Consider the following 19,209-nt stretch of genomic DNA (forward strand, 5'->3'; position numbering starts at 1 on the left):
AGAATATAAATCAATAGTCATTCCCATATTGCAGCAACACAGGGGACTTGTCAATAAAGAAAATAGAATTGCACAAAATTATATCCATAGAATAAAAGTTAAAGAAGAAAAAGATTTTAAAACAAAATCATACCCAATACCATATAAATACAGAGAAGAAGTAAACAAAACAATTAATAATATGTTAGAAGATGGGATCATTGAGAAGGCAGACACACGTTTTATTAACCCCATAGTAGTAGTACGAAAAAGATCAGGTGAAATCAGGTTATGTTTGGATGCAAGGAATATTAACAAGATTACTGAAAAGCAATTTGAAGCACCAATGAGTATAGATGGAATATTAGGAAGAATTACAGGAATGTCATTTTTCACTAAAATCGATTTACAGCATAGTTTCTGGTTAATACCTCTAGAAAGAAAAAGTAGACAGTATACAGGATTTCAGATAGATGGAGTAGTATATCAATTCAAAGTAGTACCATTTGGACTTCAATCATCTTGCAGTGCTCTATGTAGATGTCTTCATGATATTTTGGATCAATATGAACATTTTGTAATTCACTACATTGATGATATCTTAATTTTTTCTAAAACGGCTGAAGATCATGAGAAACACCTAAAAACTATAATAAATAGATTAGACAAAGTTGGACTAAAAATAAATCAAGAAAAATGTACATTTTTTCAAAAAGAAGTCATATATCTAGGTTATAAACTTAACACTAAGGGAATCGAAATGGATCCAGAACGGACACAAGTCATTCAGGAATATAAAACACCACACAATTTAAGAACTTTAAGAGGATTTATTGGAATAATTAATTATTATAAAAGGATGATACCAGATCTAAGTATAAAAGAAATTCCATTACTAGAACTACTGAGAAAAGGTGTAAAATGGAGATGGGATCAGAGAAGAGAACTAGCATTCCAAGAGATTAAAAACATTTTTCTGTCAAATTTGAAAATATACTATCCTGACTACACACAGCCATTCATATTAAGAACAGATGCATCAATAGAGAGATTATCAGGGGTATTATTACAAATACATGATGGGGTCGAATACCCAATACAATTCATTTCAAGAATTACAAAGCCACATGAAAAGGGTTACTCAGTTTCAGAATTAGAACTAGCAAGTATAATACACTGTGTCACAAAATTAAGATTTTATTTGTTGGGTAATGAATTTACAATAGAAACAGATCACCAAGCTTTAACGTCTATATTAAATAACAAATATGGAAACAGTAGAATACATCGGTGGAGTCTAATACTTAGTGAATACTGCTTTGAAATCAAATACATTTCTGGAAAATCCAATATAGTGGCAGATGCTTTATCAAGGTTAGAAAATACACCACAAAAAGGGCAGCGAACAATAAAAATTGGATTAAATCAATTAGTAGAAAGTACTGGATTATATTCTAAAGAAGAAATTATAAGAGATCAGATCAATTTGAGTGAAAAACAAAAAGTCCTTAGGAAAGATGGAGTATATTATAAAATAATAAATGGCATAGAAGTATATGTAATAACTAGAACTTTAGCAAAGAAAATATTGAAAAATTTACATAACGATTATATGCATATTGGTTCAAGAAAGCTATGGATGCTATTTAGGGATAATTATTTTGCAAAGAATGACATAAGTATAGCAAAAGAAATTACTACCCAATGCCCAATATGTCAACTAAACAAAGAAAAGAATTTCAAAAACCAGAACACATATAAATCTAATGTTGTATATGAAAAACTAAATACAGTTTCCATGGATTTTATTTCAAATTTAGTTCTCAGTCCAACAGGAAAAAAGCATATACTGGTGATAGTTGATTTATATACAAAATTTATTAAACTATATCCCTGCTCTAGAACAAATGTTAAAACATTAAAATTATATATTAATCAATTTTTCGAAGAAATAGGACCATTTAGAAATTGCATAATAGATAATGCTACATATTTTAACAACCAAAAATTTCGGACATTTTGTGAGAAAAAGGGAATAAACATTCATTTTACAAGTATCAGACATCCTCAGGCAAATCCTGCAGAAAGATATATTAAAGAAGTTATAAAATATTTAAGGATACTGTGTCAAAATCAACACGAAACTTGGCAGCAACATATACCACAAGTAGAATATTTTTTAAATAATACACATAATTTGAATACAGAGGAAGTACCAGAATATTTAATGTTTGGCCATATAGGAAACAGAAAGTGGATTAGTGAATATAATCAGGATATGTTAGAACAAGTAATGCAGAAAGTGAATAACCGAATTAGGAGGAAAGCTGAAAAATATATCAGAAGACAAAATCGAAATATAAAAAAACCAATCACATTTCAAAAAGGAGACCTAGTGTTAATTCGTTCACTTAGAAAAAGTAATGTTAAAGAAAACCGTTGTAAGAAATTACAACCAATGTTTGAAGGTCCATATACAATTGAAAATCAGAATGGACTAAATAGTTATGTGTTAATAGATGCAGAGAACAGACTAAGAGGCATATTTCATATCAACGACATTTTTCAATATCATGAAGAGATTGAATAATGATTTCTATACCTTTAACACAAATATAATAACACTAATAACTTACTGATATATCCATTTTATTCAATAGACTTGATTTGTTAAATGGTAGATGGTAGATTTCATTATTTTGAATCAATTTGACATCATACTTGTTGAATTTTGTATATATGGAAATTGTTTGATACCCTAAAAATCATAATTTGGGGTTCGATACTATAATTGCTATAAAAATGTCTTTCTAATATAATAAAGTGGAAAAACTTACCAATTTATATTGATGAAAGTTATTTTGAATGGAAATAATTCCTAGATTTTGTCTATAAACAAACAGAACACCATATCGATTATATTTTAATTAAGGTTATATTTTATTCTCTGATATCGCATCCATTGCCCCATTTGACATGACAGTTTGACCATAGAATAGCCGAACTGTGCTCCGTTGTTCTCTGCTTTGATATAGACAGCGAACAGGGATGTATTTAACACATTTTAAATAAATAAAAAAAAAAAAATTGATTTATTAAATTTAATAAGGTATGAGAAAATTAATATTTAAAAAAATAATAAGTAAATTATTTATTTTAAATATTATTTTTGGGGTATTGTGACGATTAGGGTTTATAGAAAATAATTTATAAGTTATATACTACATAATATTAGATATTTGGTTGTTTTAAATAAGTTATATACTAGAGAATTTAATAAAAATATATTTATGTGAGGGCATTTTTAATAAATTAGCATATAATAATTGTTAAAAGTTGTATTTTAATATTGTAAATATATATAAGTGAGCCATGTGCTTAGGCAACCAAAAATACTCTCGGAGATTGACAGATATTTATACTCTGAAGTGACGTTTAAGAATATTTACGAATATAAGTGGGTTATAATAATATATTGTTTGAAATGTGTATTTTATTAAATTAGAATGTTAAGTTACTAATTTAATTATATATTCTGATCTGAAAAGCCTAAATGTAAACAAAATTATTAATAGAAAAGAATGGAATTCTCTGGATCTCCGGAGATGGCCATGTTTGCGAAATGGTTTGTTCCAGAAAATTCAGACAAGTAGTTAATGGAACAAATTGGAACATGATATCTTACGAGATAGTTCTAGAAAATCCAAAAACATATAAATACCCGTGATTTGGATTCAAGATGGCAGTTTTTTGGCAGTTTTTGAAAGTTTTTAGTCAGAAAAGTTTTAGATAGTGCAGTCAGAAGAGTTTTTGGCAGTTTTTGAGTTTTTAGTCTGAAGTCAAGCAGTTTAAGAAGTTTTTAGTCAGAAGTCAGGCCAGTTCATTATGAAAGTTAATAGACACATTTAGTTAGTGAATATTGAAGTAAATTGTTCAGAATTTTCAAGAAGTCAGTCAGAAAAGTTTAGTAAGAAATATGAAAGTTAGTTGGAGTCAGTGAATCAGGTACAAATAGTAGAATTGTTTAATATAGTGAGTTAAATGAAGATTAAAAATTATGCATATAATTAATGCACATTTATAATTATACACAAATAATTATTGAAGATTATAAAAGTATATTGGAAGAAATTAAATTATATTATGGTTGGAGATTAGTATAAATCAACTTATAATAATTGGATATTGGTATATTGAAAAGAAGAATAAATATAAATGCTGTTTGCTGGTTTGGTTGGTGGTGTATAAATGCTGGAGAAGAAAACTATATCTTAAATTGGTAGAAGCTGATAATTGAAAAAAGTAATTTCACAAAAAACAAGGATAACTGAAGTACGAAGACATTCAGTGGTGATTAGAATCTATATACTTAGTGGAAAACAGTTCATTTAGGCATTCAGTGAAAGAAAGGTACAAAATTTTGTTAATATAATTTAGTTAGTGTCATAACAATTTCAATTTTGAAGATAGTTTGTTTAAATTTTAGATTGTCTATAGAATTTAATTAGTTTTATAAGAATATCAGTTTAAAGATAGTTTATTTTAAATTTACATTGACTAGGTTAGATATATATGTGTGTTTCATAATAGTTATAATAAAGATAATTTAAAAAAGTACTTACAAGCTAATTCTTTGAGAACCGCGATAAAAACCCTATATATTATATTATTAAAAATACTCATTGCTCATCATTCAAACAACAAAAAAAAACACATCATAACAATATATATATATATATATATATATATATATATATATATATATATATATATATATATATATATATATATATATATGTATATATAACCCTTAAATAATCAGAGTTTACAATAAAACAAATAAAATACATTTGAATTTATTTTTCGTTTTCACCATCACTTTTATTGTAACCAAAAACCTGTCTACTTTGATTCAGATTTTTTGTTGAAATATATATATTACTTTAAAGTTTAAAGAAAGATTGGTAGACTATTAAGTAGTTTTTGAATCATTACTCCCAGAGGACTAAACCACCGTAATATAAAAATAGGAAGAACTAAGGTCGGTAAACTATAATTTGAATATACGTAACGATATACACGCCCACTGGCGACACAACAAGTAATGTGGCGATCATATTGAACTAAAGTATTCAAACGTACAAAAACACGCAATAACTTATCCATCTGAAATTTTGCTCATTGGTTTAGAATGACGTTTCGACTTCTTTTATAATGATTGCGATAAGTCCTCCGTATACGAAGGACCTATCACATCTAAATTTCCTATATAAGGAGGAGCTATTCACTGGTGCGTGTATATATATATATATACACGCACACATAATATATATATATATATATATATATATATATATATATATAATATATATATATATTATATATTTATATAATATATATATATATATATATATATATATATATATATATATATATATATATATATATATATATATATATATATATACAAAACTCTTATATTTGGGTGTGCAGTGGAAGATAGGACAAAGAAGTACTCTTTTTAGTAAACCAAGCTTTCGCAAATCTTTATTTGCGATATTATATTCTGTTTCAAGTTCAGCGTCTATCAGGTATACTATTACCTTTACATTGTTATCATTAAGATCTAACGTTCTATCGTTTTAAGTTGGCAGTAACGAATTCACAACCAATTCTTTGTTTCTGATAAGAATGTTTATAACCTAAATTTTATTTTATGACATGTTCTGTAATTATTTTAACATAATTTTATTTAAGTGTTCATGTATATGTGTTTTAAATATGTATTTGTTAAAGAACGTTTTTTAAAAAACAATTTTGGATAGTTTTCACCATCATTTGTAGGGGTCAAATGAGTTGTTCATTTCATTTGATAAACATCACGACAACCAACCTCAATTAGTGTAAGATGCAAAATAATTCCTTTTCTGTATTTTGTACTAATTTTGTTTATTGTAGCACCCTGGTGATGCAAATAAAGATTTGCGAAAGCTTAATTTACTAAAAAGAGTACTTCTTTGTCCTATCTTCCGCTGCACACCCAAATATTTGAGTTTTGTATTCTATTTGATCAGCGTTGATGACAAGCGTTTATCGCTTTTTCAGTATATATATATATATATATATATATATATATATATATATATATATATATATATATATATATATATGTTAACACACCAAAGCTTTTCGACAAACTGAAAATACTAATCTGAGTCTAGTTATGCCTACCCAATATTTAATGTGCAAACCAACAACCGAATTATAAGATCATAAAAACCTTCTTAAAATGGCATGGTATTGTCCATTTTCTAACAATAGTAGAATTATTCACAAATACAGTGTCTCATTCATTATTATAACAGTCATTTAGATAACAGTAATAAAAATAAATAGTCTCTTGCAAATACTCAATTTAAATTACCTGAATACAACCATTCGACTTGAAAATTCCTTAAATTCTTCGACCTTATCAGAGGGAACTGTTAAATATAATTTTTGGGTGTAAAGATGACCATAATATCCAGGTAAATTAAAATGTTCTCAAAATATGCATTTTTTTCAAAAACTGACAAAATATGCACGTATATATGTAATTTGCATACAATCCGCGATCTATTAATAAAAAAGATGCTGTGTAGTGCCCTTTTGGTAGTCGCCTTGTTTGTTTTTTCTATCTTATTCTGTCTTTTCATTTGCTGTCGCAGGTTAGGATTCGATCAGTTGTTTATTTTGTACTCAGAGGATCTTCAGGTCAATAAAGCAAATTTACCCTATAGTGTGTCTATTATCATGCATACTGTCATGTGATATCTCCTATGTCGCTATACGAAGATAAGGTGTAGTGTCCCTTTTGATAGTCGCCTTGTTTGTTTTTTCTATCTCAATTTAATCGTTATTTCCTCCCCTTTCATTTAACGCATCACACGTTCCAATACGACCAATAACTTGGAGATATGATGTAATGCCGGCGCTGGCGATTTCATAGAGATTCACATCCACCTCAAAACAGATCCAATCTGGTCCATTTGACCTGCAGTGCGATCCGTGTAGAACAGTCGGCTTCTAGAGAAGGGAAAAATTGTTTCAATAAGACACTCGTACAATATTTTATTGCAAAAATTGTGTACATTGTACAACACCTACACATACGTACAATTAAAATATTTTAAAAATAGTCTAATTACTACAGACATAAAACAATCACGATTTTCTGCATTTCACGAATAAATATCATAATTTAAAAATATCTAAAACGAAATATTTGCTAATATCTTGATATTTCTCTGTCTCGGTGTTGTTGCCTTCCCCAAGAAGAATCGTTGGAATTATTAAACATTGAACGCCCACTTCCATTTGGTTTTTCTGTAAAAAATTTTAATAAGTAAAATATTTTATTACATTCTATGTTTTTATTTTATATTAGCTGACTCGGCGAACTTCGTATCACCTTAGAACTAAATAATGTGTGTAACAAATTAACAGAAAATAAAACAAAAAAAAAACATTATGCATGAAAGTTTAATCAAATTAATACTTTCTGATAAAAATATTTTTATATTTTTACAGTCAATTTCGTTCCATTGCACAGTCGAGATTGATTAAAGTTACGCAGCATAATGACAACTGATCCTAGTTTTAATTGTAAATTGTTAGGTGGGAGCCCAGACAATTCCAATGAATTCAAAAACTCTGTACGATAGTTGACTACCTCATTCTGATTTATAATTGTGTCACCTGATTTGAATGAAAACAACTTTCCTGGAAGAAATTTCAGAGTAGTATATTCAACCAAATATACATATAAAATTTCATTAAAATCGGTCAAGCCATTTCGAAGAAGTATGGCAACTAACTCTTTGACATTAATGTGACAATTAAACATAAAGGTTAGTAATATTAAGGTGAAAATTAAGGGATTTAAGGGAAAGTATTTTTTAATGCCACATCATAAAAAAATATAAAGATAAAAAATTTTGTTCAAAAACTAAAAAGCAAATGTTTGGAGTGGACCACCCTTATCACTTCTTCTTCTTATTGCGCCGTCTCCTTTCGAAAGTTGGCGATCCAAATGGCAATTGTAGCTTTGGAAACTGCTACATGAAAGATTTCTGTGTATGAGCGGTCAAACCATCTTCTCAGGTCTTTCAGCCACGAGTTCTGGCGTCTTCCAACTGATCTTTTGCCCTGCACTTTAAAACGTTGATTCAAAACGTTGAATATTAGTTTATGTTATGTCAATATGTATTTTTTAATACGTTCCTCATGTTTAGTAGGTTTTAACATCGCGCATCGGTCCAATTTAGGGCGCTAATGGTCCAATTAAAGATGCCGGTATTCCAAATTGGACTTTTTTTTATATTTTTTTCATTTGAAAAATAAAATATTATAAAGTACCATGTATCTATTATTTGTGATTTTTTGAAATATAAACGGTATTTAGTAAATGATTTTTATGATACAACTTTGAAATATTTATTAACATGTGTAATTCAATAGATATTTGAAAAGTGGTCCAAATTAGGAAATCTTATCCTACATTTCTCAAATCTTAAATGATAAGAAATTATTGTTAGACTTACCGTTTGAATTACTGAATTAAACAAATGTGTCTTGAGTATGAACAGTTTTTAATAAATTTAAGTAAGTGACAGAGAAATGGGAGAAAATTTACACAAGAAGTTAACACTGCTAAGTCAATAAAACGAATGATAAAATTTTCAAGTCGATATTTTTAAGTTGTTTAGTACATTGTGTTTCGCATGGAAGGGGCGACTGAACCAAATTTCGTCTGCCGCGCCGTATTCAGGAGTGGTTCCACTGGCTCTAACTGATGTCATCGCGTGCCTTAGTCTGTGGAGCAATGAGCACGTCTATGCGCATCGTCCCGCCTTTTATCTTCTATTCAATTTACGATTGGCCAATGAACTTGAAAATGCACATATTGATACGAAAGAAAAATGTATAAAAAGGATTCATTTTCCCCAAGTCTAGTCTAGTTTTGCTCCGACTCCCATATAGGTTTTTCTATACCCTGGGAGCCCCCTTCACGGGGTTCTGCTCCCCACTCGTCCTTAGACTCTTTTGCTAAAAGCTTTCTACTACCAAACTGTGTTTTTATTGTGAGAAATTACCTAACCCACCAAATTGGAACGGAAACACAGATTCGATTGGGCTGGTCGAAGTCCTCTGCAAAGCACCTAGGGAGCTGATATGGGTTAATCCTTCTGTGAAGACCCTAACCTCCCTATGGTGACAATGTTTATTGTAGCATCGAAAATATTAAAAAACGAACAAAATACATAAAATAAACGAAAAATAGATGATAAAAACTTGTGAAGCAAATCCTGGTACATAGTTCCGAAGAAGATTTATAACTAAAGAAACAAAGATGCAATTTGATATGAAATAATATTACTAAAATATGAAAGAATTTATTAAAAATCTTACGACTATTAATCCCGTTGCCTTGTACTTTAAAGTCTTGGTTACCACTATCCATATTTCGACCTCCACCGCTCGTATTTTCGCCACTGCTCATCATATTGTTTCTTCCATTAGCGATATTATTGGCACCTGCAAAATTTCCCATCAGGCCCCAGCTGGCTGCTTGACTCAAAGCAGCAGCGAAAAAAGCAGGATTCACTATAAAAGAAAGAAATAAAATATAATAAGCCATCGAAAAAAATCCTAATTGGGATAGATCATGGAATGAGCATTCCTTCTTTTGGATAGTTAGACACTTCCACACAATTGACCCCTTACTGCATGATTTTTTTATTTTTTATAAAAAAATCTATGATTACAAACTTGACTTACAAGATTACGGTACAAATATAAAAAAAATCCTACTTGGTTAATTTTTTGTATTTTTTTTGTGTGTCATACATATATGGCATACTATGCATTAAAACAAGATTCAAAAAGAAAAATTAATAAAAAAATGACGTTAATTACTTTCTAATTATAATAATTATTCAGTGTGAAAGTTGTAAAAACAATTTCTATCTTTGTTTAAGCAAAGAAAAACATTACACTTCTCGCATTATATGAAACATTTTGAACCACAGGAATATTTGCATCTTTGCCTTTCACTACACCATAATGGAAGATGACCATATCCATCTGTTCGTACATCTTGCATTGGAATATCGGTTGCTGGACCCCTTATTTTCTTGTTTTGTAAATTTTCCATAGCTCCACACAGACGACCCCTTTTTGTAGTAAAACCAGCTTTATTAACTTTGTATAAACACTGTGCTACTGCCATTTTGAAATCTGCCAGAGATAAATTATTATACTCATTGTCACTTCTTCTCCAAAAAATCCACGCATTGACAGTCATCAAATCAATAAATGGAAAATATACGCATATTACGTTTGTTGGATCTGAGTTCCTATAATATTCCAACATTGAATCCAGGAGATCTACTCCCCCCATATACTTGTTGTAGATCGTTACAGCTTTTGGACATGGAACCATTATAATATATGCCTTATCCTTTTTCTAAAACCGTTTAATTTCTACTGTTGGCATACTCCCAGCATATGTTGATAAAATGTTTACTAACTAATTGTCATACCATGTAACAACAGATATTTTTGTACCATCAATTGTGGCGATTTTCTCTACCATAGCTCCTCGGCCGTTCTTTTTTAATTCAGCCTCTTTTGGCATATTATTGTTTGGCACTCTGTTTATTCTAACTGTTCGTAGTGGTAACATACCCTGTTTCGTTAGATAAATTTGCAATACAAATTTGCAATGGGACGCTGTTGAACTAATTATCAAAGAATATTTTGTGATTTATAAGTCTTGGTACTGTTTGTGTTAGCCGAAGAACCACATTTGAACTTACCCCTAAATCAGGAAAACCATTGGGTACAACATTAGTTTGGCTTCTTAAAAAAATTTCATAATCGTAAGAAAATCCGCTGACACCACTAAGAACAAACGCCTTATATCCCCATGTGTGGGGTTTTTGCGGATTATATTGTTTTATAGATGAATGCGCCTTTGTTGGAATTATCAGCTCATCTATGGCTAAAATTCCTCTTTCGGAACTTTGAGTAACTGATTCCTTAGTTTATTTAGTAGCGGTCGGATTTTAAAAAGTTTATCATGACCAGGATTACTGGCAGCAATAGCATTGTTATTGTTCGCAAAATGTAAAAACGTTTTATTTCTTCTCATCTATTGCATGACACAAAATCTAAGATCAATCGATGATTCAGGCTGGAGTTCAATAACTTCTAGGTTTGGCAATTGCACTAATGACATATATATACAGGTTCCTAAGAACTGTCCAGTTCATTTTCAGAAAGTTTCAAAGGTTTTTGAGGTCTTTTTTCCACTGAATATAATATAGTTCGATACTATCTCTGATCATCTCAATTGTTAAACAAAAATTTAAAAATACATAAGGGGAATCCGCTTGTTGCAACTCAGGTGGCAGGTCAGTAGTACCGAAATCTTATATCATCATCTGATATTACCAAATTTCCTTCTTTCCAAGTTGGATGATTTTTATTTCTATTCTTTATTAGATTACGTCGTAATTCGTCCAAAGAAATATCATCTTCGTTATCCGAACTGCTTTCTAAATCCGTTTCTGGGATAATAATATCTGATTCATTATTATCTATAGACTTTTTCATATAAAAAAGATTGCACGTCATTCAAGATTTACCGACGTCAGAACCCCACAGCGTTGCTAAAACATCAGAATAGTTAGTGAGGAATTTTTAAATGTCAACTAATTGTCAAACTGTTATATTAACAGTAAATACACTTAGTTTTAAGACTACTGCAACACACTAAAATACATAAGAAAACATTTTAATACAAAATTATATATTCCAAATTTTAAACTTACCTCTTTTAGAGCATTTAGAACGTAAACAAAATTCTTACTCTAAAAAAGCGGCAACACTTTAAACAATTTTGTCACACGCTGAACTGTCATTAAAATTTGAAGTATTCCCGTATCAGTTGCGTACAATTGTCTAATCTATTTAATTAAAATTATTATTTTGTGGAATATTAGACTTAAAGAGTTATTTCATAAATTTATATTATTAATAATAACAAATGTTTTTGGTTATTTAATCAATATAATTCTAAAATTCCCAATATAATGATGATTACATTTTTCTGATTATTATACCATGTTGACGCCGATGAAATATCGAGCAGTTCCGTGTGGGTTTCGTATTATTAGCTGTGTTAGGAAAATTCGAACTCTAAGGTTGACGTTCTGGAAATTTTAAATATAAGTGACGTCACTGTATATAAATTGTGACGTGCAACGTTTTTACTTTGAAAAATGGTATATTATATCATCTTCATAGTCTGAATCTGGGGCTAATATAATAAATATGGAAAATATCATCATCTGATAGCATTTCATCTTCACTACCATCTGGTATGTCCACTACCACAAGAGTTTCACCATAAAACTTTTTGGATCCATTATCTAAAATAAAAAAAATAATAGTAATACCTAGTTCAAAACGCATATTGTGCCATATATGAAAGAGAGTTTTGTACGACAGTACATATTGTGGCATATACGGCACAAGCATATCTTTGATTAAAAAATACCAAAATATAAAGAAATACGTGAAAATACTTACAGAAATTCTTTCTTGAACGTATATCCTTGATGTCGCTATTTTTTGTACAAAAATATTCAGTACAAACTTCGATAATTGAATATCAAATTGCACAATTCTTATGACCAGCTGTCAGACCGCGGCCATTTGCAAATTTTCATAAAAGTTCACTTTGCTGCATTGAGATGGCGCTTTATTACCAGTTATACGAAATATGTGCTCTATATGGACACGTCATGCATAAATACTTTAAAATAAGATTTGATCCCTAACGGTTAAGTATAAAACTAAGGATTGTGTATACGGTAAGGGTTAAGTCAAAACAAATATAAACATAACTTAACTTTTAAATACACTTATTTGATTTTTTTTATTTTTAACACAAATTTAAAGTAAATAAAGTAATTGTAGTCAAAATAACCGTATTTTCAACTGAAATTGTGGTTAACTCCCATTAAAGAGAGTAAATAATATTACACAATATTAATTTCCAAAAAAAAATAGCTTCTGAAACAATATACATATTATTATATAAACACTTACTTAAAGGTCCAAAATTTTTCATGTCTGTTGGACCACCTCTATTTACACCTTGGTTGTTGAAGTTGCCTTGATTCCGGTCATTTCCATTGAACCGGTCATTTTCATTTGAAAAATTATTCCCTTTAAATGAAGAACCAAAATTGTTATTGTCTCCGCCTCTATCATTCGTAACCGGTTTCTTAGAATTGTTTTTAGGGGCGGCATCAGAGACATAAACCGATGATCCTAAAATAAATGATTTATTTCAAATTAAATAGTAATGTACTGTTTTTATTTATATTTTCTTCTTAAAACATGTAGTCGCCAAGAAAACAAAGTTCTATTAACAGGTTTCAGAAATTTTTAAATAGAAAGCAATATAATTTTCTGCGCAAGATTGCCTAAATTCGGCCAAAATATTTATTGCCTGTTACAGCCAAACTCATTAAAGCTCTGAGGTATAGATATATTAGTCTTTTTACCCAGAACCATTCCTTCTGCGCTATCCAAAAAGCTGCAGCCTGATTATCTTTTGTCTTTTGACTTTCGAAAGAGTATACAATGGAACTTGGATATTATGGCCTCGGTAGTTACGTCATCTCGGTTGTAACGTCAATTTTAATAGGTCCGGCCAAAAACTATTCGAAAACATTATTAAAAACCCGATTTTATCGGCTAAAAATAAAGTAAGCCTCGTCTATAGCGTCATAAAGAATGCGAGAAAGCCCGATTATCCATTCTGTGTACAGTTATGTGACCTTGACAGTTTTATGATTTCTCATTTATCAGTATCCTAACAGTCAAATTTTCTGTTTCAGAACAGTCAGTTTAAGAAATTTCGCTACCGTGAAATTGTGTTAAGCTCGTTTTGTTTGTAGATTTTAATTTATTAATTAACTTTTTATTTTTGATAATGGCAAGTTGTAGCACTCAAAGGAAGGCTTTGTCTATTAAAGATAAAGTGCGTGTTATAAGAGCATTTGAAAGTGGTCGAAAAATTGCTGATGCATGTCAGCAATTTGGACTTATTAATTCGACTGTCGGCTCAATTCTAAAAAACAAGGACAAAATTTTAAAAGCCTTTAATGTGGACGAAGAAAATGTTAAAAAGATTAGGAAGTGCATTTGTGGTAATGTAGATTCAGCTCTACTCAAATGGTTCAAGCAGTGTCGCAGTTCTGATATACCTGTGTACGGGCCACTTTTAAAGGATAAAGCTACAGAGTACGGAAAACTGTTTGGTGAAGATTTCACATGCTGTAAAGGCTGACTAGATCAGTTTAAAGCCCGGCACTCAATTTCCTTCGCGAAAATTGTTGGAGAGGCAAAATGTGTGGACGAGGACGTGACAGGTGATTGGATACAAAACACATGGCCACAACTAAGGCAACCATACAAAGATGAAGATTTCTTCATTGGCGATGAAACTGGTATCTTTTTCAAATTAAAAGTGTGTGGTGGAAAACTTTCAAAACAAAGAGTCACGGCTTTTGTTTGTGCAAAAATGACAGGTACAGAGAAAAGAAAGCTTTTGGTTATTGGGAAAAGTTTACATCCTAGATGTTAGCCCATCCCAAGCTTAATTTGACCAATATCAACCTAGTTTTCTTACCAGCCAACTGCACGAGTGTCTTGCAGCCTATGGACCAAGGAGTCATAAGAAGTTTAAAGTGCCATTGTCGGAAAAAGCTTTTGAAAAGGATGATTTTTTGTATGGATAATAGGGAACCCGTGAACATTACCATCCTTGATGCAGTTCAGTTTTTAGACAATGCGTGGAGTGCGGTTACGTAATTTGTAAGTGCCTGTAGTTTCTCCCAATGTTCAGGATGTTGACGAGGATGACGAAACGTCTTTGTCAGAGTGGATACAAAAATTTGATGTTAACCAGAGAGAGTTTGGAACTTCTTTTGACTAATAAATTTCAGTAGACGATCAGGTAGAAATATTTCAAGTTTTAAGTGATAAAGAAATTCTGGAACAAGTGCAAAATGTGGAAATGGATGTTGATGAAGATAATCAAGAAGAAGAAGACGGCGTTGATTGTCCTACAATCCAAGAAACAATGAGAGCTGCTGAGACCATATCCAGGTTCTACCAGTTTATGGAGGCATCCACAACTACCAAAGAAGCAGCTCAGATTATTAAGGACACTGCACAAAAAAACTTTATTTTTCGGAAAGGGTTGTGCAGAAGAAAATAACTTAATTTTTTTATTAACTTAATTAAATTTTTCATAAAAAATGTAAGTTTCATATACATGATGTTTTAATTCTTAATTTTTTTATCCTAAATTCAGCTGTAATAATACATAATGCTGTAATACAATTTTGCCTCAATAAAATTTCATTTTTTTTCTACCTCTTTTATAACGTCACTCTGATATAGCGTCATTCTTTTTAATGGACCTTTCAATGACGCTATAACCAAGTTTCACTGTATTGACATGATGTCTCTATCGCTTGTAACGTGGTTCTCCATCCAGATGCATTATGCTGCAATAACGAAAATTAATGTGTTCGATTTAGTTTATTTTGTTGGGATATTGCTGAGTCTCTCCATATACGAGTTTTATGGTTGCATTACGTGCTATTGGGAATCTGCGTTTGATTTCATCGTTACAGCCTACTTTGTCTGTAATGAGAGTGCCTCATTTGGTGACTAAAATAAAGAAAGGGCAGATAAGATGGCTGGTCAAGTACAAAGAGCGGTGGAGAAAGTAACACATAAAGAAAGTGCTTCTGGGTGGCCAGGAGAAAGAAGAAATATAAGAAGGCCCCGACTCTGATGGATAGACGGCGTGCAGGTTGCTTTTTACTATTCTAACAGTTGCTCTAGTGTGTAAATATGTTATATGTACGATTTATCTGCCAGATGGCTTTCATTCTAAGGTCCTAATCGATTTTGTCTCTTCTGGCCTGCTCTATTCTTCTTTCAGAATCTTTCCGTCTATCCATTGTGGATATTACTCTTACCCCTCGATATTTTGAGCATAGTTTTCTGATTCATTTCTTAAATGATATACAGAGTGAACCAAAAATCTGGAAACAAAGTCCGAATTGCACAAAAACAAGAATTGTGCAATATGAAGATTTGAAATTTGATGTTTGAACACCCTGTACAGGGCCGAGCCTAGAGATTTTGGCGCCAGGGTGCAATAACCAAATTTGCCGCCTCATCAGCAGTTTTGGAAAACTTGTATAAGAAAATATCGCAAATTAGGGAAAATTAATAAAAACACAATTTTGAACATTTAAATCATCATCATCATCATCAATCAGCCCTGAGTTGTCCATTGTTGAACATAGGCCTCCTCTAGACTTTTCCATCTGCTTCTGTTCTGCGCCTCTGCTATCCAATTGGTCACGATTCTTTTGAGGTCGTCGGTCCATCGCGTTGGGGGTCTTCCTCGGCTTCGCTTGTCAGCCCGTGGTCTCCACTCAAGCAATTTTTTTGTCCAACTGTCGTCTTTCATTCTTGCAACATGTCCTGCCCATCTCCATTTTTGCCTTGTAATATGTTCGATAATGTCTTCCACTCCGGTTCGTCTACGAACTTCCTCGTTTCTTATTCTATTTCTTAAGCTTATTCCAAGTATTGATCTCTCCATCTTTCGTTGTGTCCTTCTCACAATTGAGAAGGACACAACTAGGTAGGTATACACGTCTAAATACTAAAATCGACTTTTCTTGCCATTTTAAGTGCAAATTCCCTAACTATGTCAGTCATATCTAAATTAAAACAAATAATATCTTCCTCGATACTCATTATAGCTAAATTTGTAAGCCTGGATTCGCTCATGGTAGATCTTAGGTAGTTTTTTATTAATTTAAGTTTTGAAAATAATCGTTCCCCATGAGCTACAGTGACTAGCATAGTTAAAAATATTCTAAGCGCAACAAATAAATTATGAAATATTCCTTTTAACTCGTTAGCAACGAGATAGGCTAACACTTCTTTGGCCGACATATTATTTTTATTAGTAATGTAAATAGACAATATATCAATCTCATTCTAAAGATCTATTGCATTTATATCTAAATTTTTTGTTTCCGGGTCAGTTAGTTTAGTTTCTAAATTGGTACAATATTTCTTTATTTCCTCTTTAGAAAAGACACTTAGAATTTTTAAAAAACCAAAAGATTCAACATATCTTGAAATCTCTCATCTAATTTTCAGATGGCAATATCAAGAATATAAAAATACAAATTTACTTTAAAATGTAATTCTGGAGATTGAATTGGCTTATCTTTATGTTCATATTCATAAAAAGTCTTTTTTTCTTCTTGAACGAACTGTATGAACTGCAGGAAATGAAATTTCTGCATCCATTTCTTGAGCTCCTTTTTTAGCTTCATTGAGCAAATTTATAAGCCCATTGTCCGATCTCATGTCTGTTAAAAATATTTTAATTCCATTCAACATTTGTACACCTCCTGGTAAAATTAACTTAAATTAAAAATTAAATTAAATTAACATAAACATTTTCCAGTTCATACATCAATTCGACTCTCCCACCGGATATCAGAGAGCGGTTTTAGCTTTAACCTAGGCATTTCTTTTAAAATAATATTCCATCGATATGTTGATGCCGAAAAAAAGACATATAGTTCCTGAATAATACTGAAAAAAGTGGTAACTTTAAGCGAGCTTTTTGCTGCATCATTCACGACTAAATTAAGGCTGTGTGTCGCACAAGGGACAAAAAAGGCTTGGGCTTAATATCTAAGATTTTTTTGTAGGCCATTGTGTTTGCCTTTCATATCGGCACCATTGTCATAACCCTGGCCTCGTATATCGGCAATATTAATATCAGATTCCTTTAAAAAATTTAATATAAAATCAGTTAAACCTTGACCAGTAGTGTTGCTAACTTCGCAGAATCCTAAAACATGTTCTCGAACCTCTATAGTTTTAGAAAAATCATCAACAAAAACAAATCTAACAACAATTGTGATTTGTTCTTGATGACTAATGTCAGGTGTGCAATCAAGGATAATTGAAAAATATTTGCACATTTTTAAGGATTCAATTATATATTTTTTAACTTTTTCTCCTACTAAGGTGATTATTTCATTTTGGATTTTATCGCCCAAATAATGTGCCATTTTTTGCCATCTTTTTGAATCTTGCCGATACGGTCAGCCATTACACTATCAAATTATGCAATTGTCTCAATTAATTTAATAAAATTGCCATTACTTTTTTCGAATAGTTTCGAAAGCCAAAAATTGAATCGCATAAATAATTCTTTCTAAAACAGATGTCCATTTTTTTTTCTATTTGAAATAAATTCTGATTCATATAATCGATAGTTAAACCTTTTTCAATTGATTTTTTTAATTCAATCAATTTCGTAACACTTTTGAAATGCCCCTTACTAGTATGGTGTCTTTCTAAAGCCCGAGACAAGTGTTTCCAGTCCCTAAAACCATTATTATCGCTAAAACTATTAGAAGAAACCAAATAATTTGCAGTAAAAGCAATATACTGAATCTTTAGATTTTGAGTAAATAAGCCATTTTCTAGGTACTTTTTCATTATTCGTTAACTTTTTTACGAAGTAAGTAGAGCTAAAAGACCTGTTTAAATTAGTTGCAGGATAAATGATATTTTTTAATTGTACTGGACCTCTGTCTAAAATTATTACTCTAACAGTATCTGCCAATAATTCTAGCCAATGGAGTTCGGTTCTGCATCGATAATTATAATGTTGTATTCAATATGGGCTCCGAATATTTTTAACATTAACAAAGTTTAATGTAAGTTATAAATTGTGAATCTTAGTGATATATTGAAATAAACTGTAAGTGTACAAACTCTGTACATAATATCCAGTTAAATTAGCATGAAAGTCAGCAAATTGCAATTATTTGTTATTGTTGTCAATAAACAATTCCAGTTTTACCAGCAAATAACCGCTTTTAGTAAAGACCGATATACCTGTTTTAGCAGGTGTACAGAGTCGGACTTACTTTTCACAAACGTTTATCGAAATAAATTCAAACATGGAATCACACAACAGTTCTATAATACAAGACCATCAAAATCAAATAAACACATCACAGTCATACTCTTCGGCAGCGTCGAGAG

At 30.9% G+C, this 19,209-nt stretch overlaps 1 protein-coding gene across 1 annotated transcript in view; it reads right to left on the bottom strand.

The window, feature by feature from the left end:
- Positions 1-7,076: 7,076 nt before the first annotated feature.
- LOC140445671 (TAR DNA-binding protein 43-like) overlaps positions 7,077-19,209 on the bottom strand; it is a 31,319-nt gene continuing 19,186 nt past the window's right edge. Inside the window, exons 4-6 of the mRNA XM_072537909.1 lie at positions 13,138-13,362; positions 9,430-9,624; positions 7,077-7,344 (exon numbers count right to left, since the gene is read on the bottom strand). Coding sequence (XP_072394010.1) covers positions 7,247-7,344; positions 9,430-9,624; positions 13,138-13,362 — 518 coding nt within the window. The 3' untranslated portion in view covers positions 7,077-7,246. The remainder of the gene's footprint in view (positions 7,345-9,429; positions 9,625-13,137; positions 13,363-19,209) is intronic.

Source organism: Diabrotica undecimpunctata, chromosome 7, assembly GCF_040954645.1.
Source record: "Diabrotica undecimpunctata isolate CICGRU chromosome 7, icDiaUnde3, whole genome shotgun sequence".
In the NCBI taxonomy this organism is placed as follows: domain Eukaryota; kingdom Metazoa; phylum Arthropoda; class Insecta; order Coleoptera; family Chrysomelidae; genus Diabrotica; species Diabrotica undecimpunctata.